General features: G+C 45.0%; 1 gene segment (V, D, J or C); it reads left to right on the forward strand.

The window, feature by feature from the left end:
• Nucleotides 1–3,637: 3,637 nt before the first annotated feature.
• On the forward strand, nucleotides 3,638–4,380 carry LOC132386563 (T cell receptor beta variable 30-like). The segment is given in 2 exon segments: nucleotides 3,638–3,695; nucleotides 4,031–4,380. Coding segments are annotated over 2 exon segments (387 nt in total).
• The last annotated feature ends 584 nt before the right edge of the window (nucleotides 4,381–4,964 follow it).

Raw genomic sequence — 4,964 nt, forward strand, 5'->3', positions numbered from 1 at the left:
TTGTCAACAAACAATTGATACTAGAGCGTACAATCATCACAGTGATATTTATTTCTGCGCTTCGTGTTCCCTGACGTACAAACCAAAATAAATATAATAAATTTTAAATTATAAATCAAAATTAGAAAATAGAAAAGAGAAAGTAAGGTAGTGCAAGTCAGGTCCGGATAGGTTGAAGGTACGGCGCAGCTGGGGGTCAGGATCCGTTCAGCAGTCTTATCACAGTGAGAGTTTTAGGGGACAGGCTAAGTTTCAGCTTTCACAGGAAGTAAAGGCGCTAGTGGGCCTACTTCGCTGTGTACTCTGCTTGCTTAGACCAAGTCAGGTTGTTTCTGATATTTACCCCGAGGAATTTAAAGCTTTTGACTTGTTCCACCTGCGCACCACCGATGTAGATGGGCCCTGGTGAGACCACACCTGGAATATTGTGTACAGTTTTGGTCTCCAAGTTTGAGGAAGGACATTCTGGCAATTGAGGAAGTGCAGCGTAGATTCACTAGGTTGATTCCTGGGATGGCAGGGCTGTCTTACGCAGAGAGATTGGAGAGATTGGGCTTGTACACACTGGAATTGAGGAGATTGAGAGGGGATCTGATTGAAACGTTTAAGATAATTAAAGGATTTGATAGGATTGAGGCAGGAAATATGTTCCAGATGTTGGGAGAGTCCAGTACCTGAGGGCATGTATTGATAATAAGAGGTCAGTTATTTAAAACAGAGTTGAGGAAGAACTTCTTCTCCCAGAGAGTTGTGGAGGTGTGGAATGCACTGCCTCGGAAGACGGTGGAGGCCAATTCTCTGGATGCTTTCAAGAAGGAGCTAGATAGATATCTGATGGATAGGGGAATCAAGGGATATTGGGACAAGGCAGGGACTGGGTATTGATAGTGAATGATCAGCCATGACCTCAGAATGGCGATGCAGACTCGAGGGGCCGAATGGTCTACATCTGCCCCTATTGTCTATTGTCTGTTGTCTATTAACACCGAGGTCAATCTTTAGAAAGCCACTATACCAAGCTCCAATGCAGCAGTTGTGTGCAAACCATCTTTTCAGAAATTCCTCATTTCATTTTTTTTTTCAATTTTTCTTCCTGACTTTTCAAGGTATTAAATTATTAATTTTGGAACATTGAATTACTTTTGTTTTATGGTCACCGTTGAAACCTGATTGGCAGATGTTCTACAGCCTTCCAAAAAAAGGTTTCTTTTTATCACACAAAACATACAGAAATCAGTCAGTGGAAAATCACCAGAGATAAGCCGAATTGAAAGAGGAAATTGAAAGGCTTTTGAACATGAACAGGGTATACATTGTTCAGAAAGTAATATCTACAACTGGTATAATCGGAAAGACGTTGGCATTACACAATTAGGCCTACGCAGCAATATCTAGGTAAGTCATTAGAAAGCCACAATACCAAGCACAAATCCAGCAGTACAGACGACCCCAACAATTGAGAAAAAAGCGCTGCAGTCACCAAAACTGGATGAACAATCAAGAGAACATAATTCATGGTCAGGTGGCTGATAACTGCATAATATTCTGCCTTTTCTAAAACAAATGAATTGCGATCATCTTTCAGTCGGCGGTACAATCAGCTGATTCGACCCGCAGTAAGAAAATAATTCATCAAAAGAAAACTCCGAATGGACCATTTCAGTTTAAGAGCGGAGAGGGAATGTTGCAGCTATTGCGGAGCCTGGTCAAACGCCACTGGGAATACTCTGCACATTTCTGGTCGTCTCACTACAGAAATGATGTGGAATCCATAGAAAGGATGCCGAAGAGATTTACAAGGATGTTGCCTGGATTGGGAAGCATGCCTTCTGAGAATAGGTTGAGTGAACTATGTTTTTTTCTCCTTGGAGCACGGATGATGAGAGGTGACCTGACAGAGGTATACAAGATAGTGAGAGGCATTGATCCAATGGAAAGTCTGAGGGATTTACCCAGGGCTGAAATGGGTAGCACGAGACGGCACACTTTTAAGGTGTCTTGAAGTAGGTACAGAGCAGATGTCAGGGGTAAGTTCTTTTTTATGTATGTTTCTGCCTGTATCTATCTTCCTGTCGGTCTCCTGAGATGATATCTTCAATATAATTGAACGAACTGCACCTGGACCTTTGATGTCTCTTCTTCACTTAATCGCTACGTCAGAGATGAAGACAAGTACAGTCAGCGCACCTGAGCCATGAATCTGGTGGTTCAGAACACGTGGTCTTGTGCGATGCCGTGACTGGGTGGCTGAACGGCAGCTGCCAAGACAGAAGTCAATGCTGCCGCTTTTGTCGTAGAGCGCCCTCTGTTGGCTTGGAGTTACGGTACTACAGGACCCTGTGTACTTTACTTCTATTTCCTCCCGTTTACTCAATGCATCCATGAAGCTTCACCATCTGTGTAGCTGTCCGAGTGTGGTAAACGTACCCTCCCCGACTACAAAAGTACTTCTTCCAGCAATACATTCCGTGTGTCTAACTTTATTGGAGGATAAACAGATGTCCCTCAGTATGAAATTCTGTAATTTGCGGTTAATACTTCCTACCCGCGGAAAATAATGCTGATGCTTCTCATCTATGATCGGGAGATTTTACAGGCTTCGATACAGTCAGTCCCAGTCAAAATAAATGTATTTTCATAGTACGTATATGGCAACAGAGATAACCTTGATTTTCATTTACTTGCAGGCATTTAGATGAAGAGGGTTAGGGTTAGGGTTGTTGGGGTTAGTAGTCTATTCTGTCACAGCCCCATCACATTCGGCTGGATAATCCCGTAACGGTCGTGACTGCCTCCATTCCACAATTTGCTGTTTCAGGCTTATTCCTATTGCGGCCGCAGGGTGGCACTGTACACAAGAATTTGACTTGGGTTTGCCAAGTCCCAGCCGCGGGGTCGCAGACTAAAGCGATTGCTTGCCCTGTTAATCCCATTCTCGAAATCTAAAGCGCTGCTGATGTGTTCGTTGCCACGTAGCCACTTCTGCTCCGCTGAGTTCGCTGCATTCTGGAGAATTCCGTGCTATACGCTTTCATTTTCCACTACAATAGTCATCCCTGCCGAATTGCTGGCATGATTATAGCTGGCATGAGGGGAGTTATGAAGTTATTTATTCGAAGTTGCCAGTTGGACCGAAGCGTCTGTTTCAGTAATGCACTAGTAAACGACGCTACCATTTACACCTCTCCAACAATAAACATTTGGGCCGAGAGGTCAGCGTTTGTAATACAAATTCTACAACTCTGCTATTCTTAATTCATGAACAACAGGGGAAAAAAGCACTCTGGGCCACCTTTTACGAAATTAATCTGTCTTTCTGATAAACGTAATCCGTACCTCCCTGCTTTTAGTCCCATCTGCGCCTCCGAAAACGGTACGATAACTCAATTTGTGACATTGAAGTTAGCTCGTCGTGTCCAGGACTGAAGGGAAATCTCCCGTTGTCCTGCTGAACTTGGAATTGGGTCCGGCTTCTCGACTGACTCCCGAATCACAAATGAATTGATCCACACACCATTCAAATTCAAAGCTCCCAGTCTCGCTACTCAGTGACGTATGTTTGAGGGGCGGAGCTTCGACCGTTCACCCTGACAAGTCATTCAAAAGATTGCTCATTCCGAACGCCCTTCCGCTTGGAGGAAACTGTCTAAGTTGAAAGATGTTCGTGTTATTGGAGCTGCTCATCTGTCTTCACGGTAAAGGACAGCTTGAATTTGCGAGTAGTTTAAGGAAGCAGTTCTATATTTTCCTCTCTGTGCTCCAACACCTCTTGCACTATATTTGCCCATCGTTTTCTATCGTGGTTTTTGATCACTTTTTGTATCGTTGAGCTGTTTTGCTATTTATCATAGTCCATCCAATTATATTTATTTTATGCTATTCTGTCTCAATCTCTATATCCTCCCCATCTATTTTTCTTTCCCCATATGCCTCTGCATCCCGCATTTATCTTTCTCCCTCTTTGATCCCTATCTCCATGATCCGAGTGCACCTGCCTACTGACGTCATTCTCCGCTCCTCTCTTCCCCAGCTGCGAACTCGCAAACTATCCGGCAGTCTCCACCGGCTTTTTCCGGATCTCCGGGGAACCCGATGGCGCTGTCCTGCAACGTGGAGGGCAGCGGCGATTATTACGTGTACTGGTACCGCCAGTACCCGGGGCAGGGGCCGCAGTTCATGTTCTACAGCAAAGGTGCTAACATTAAAAATCCAGACGGGGAGGTCGATGGATTTACCCTGCAGGCGCTTAAAAAGAACGAGAACAAACTGGTGACCAACAGCCTGCGGGTGAATCACTCGGCCGTGTATTTCTGCGCCTGGAGTCTACACAGTGACGTGCCGAGAGGGAAGAGCTCGACAAAAACCCCAGACTGCCTGTAAAAGGCGTGACAGAGCAAGCACACTTGGCCCTCTGGTGGCGTCTTGTGTATCTTTTGTTTTGACAGAGGAAACGCGATGCAGACTGGAAGCAGAAGGGTTTTGTAACAACGGTGAGAGAGCAGGTGGCCAATCTTCTGGCAAGATGCCAGCTCTTACACAAGCACTGTGACGTCCTGCAGACCCATCACTCTCCCACAAGCCCCGGACTGACAACGATTTACGTGAATATGAGGCGGAAAAGAAACAGAGGGTTTTCATTGCACAGACGCACATTTGATTCTTCCCTGTGACTACGTTTCCGTTACCGGCTGTTTTCCAGACGAGAGGCTCTTCCTGCTTTTAGAATATCCTGTCATTAATGGAACATTTATTGGTAAACCTTCTTTATTTGCTTGCGATCGCATTTACAATTTAAATTACCCCTGTGAATTTCACCGTCCATAGTTTCATGTTAGCATTATTTCATCTCACAGGCACGTTACTCCGCCCTGCTGCCATCGTCCCTGAGAAAGGAGAAACGGTCCCCCTTTCCTTGTCGAGGGCACTGAGTGAAAGGTGCAAGAAGTCGTGATGAAATGAAGGTG

This window comes from Hypanus sabinus, unplaced genomic scaffold, assembly GCF_030144855.1.
Source record: "Hypanus sabinus isolate sHypSab1 unplaced genomic scaffold, sHypSab1.hap1 scaffold_1212, whole genome shotgun sequence".
NCBI classification, from domain to species: domain Eukaryota; kingdom Metazoa; phylum Chordata; class Chondrichthyes; order Myliobatiformes; family Dasyatidae; genus Hypanus; species Hypanus sabinus.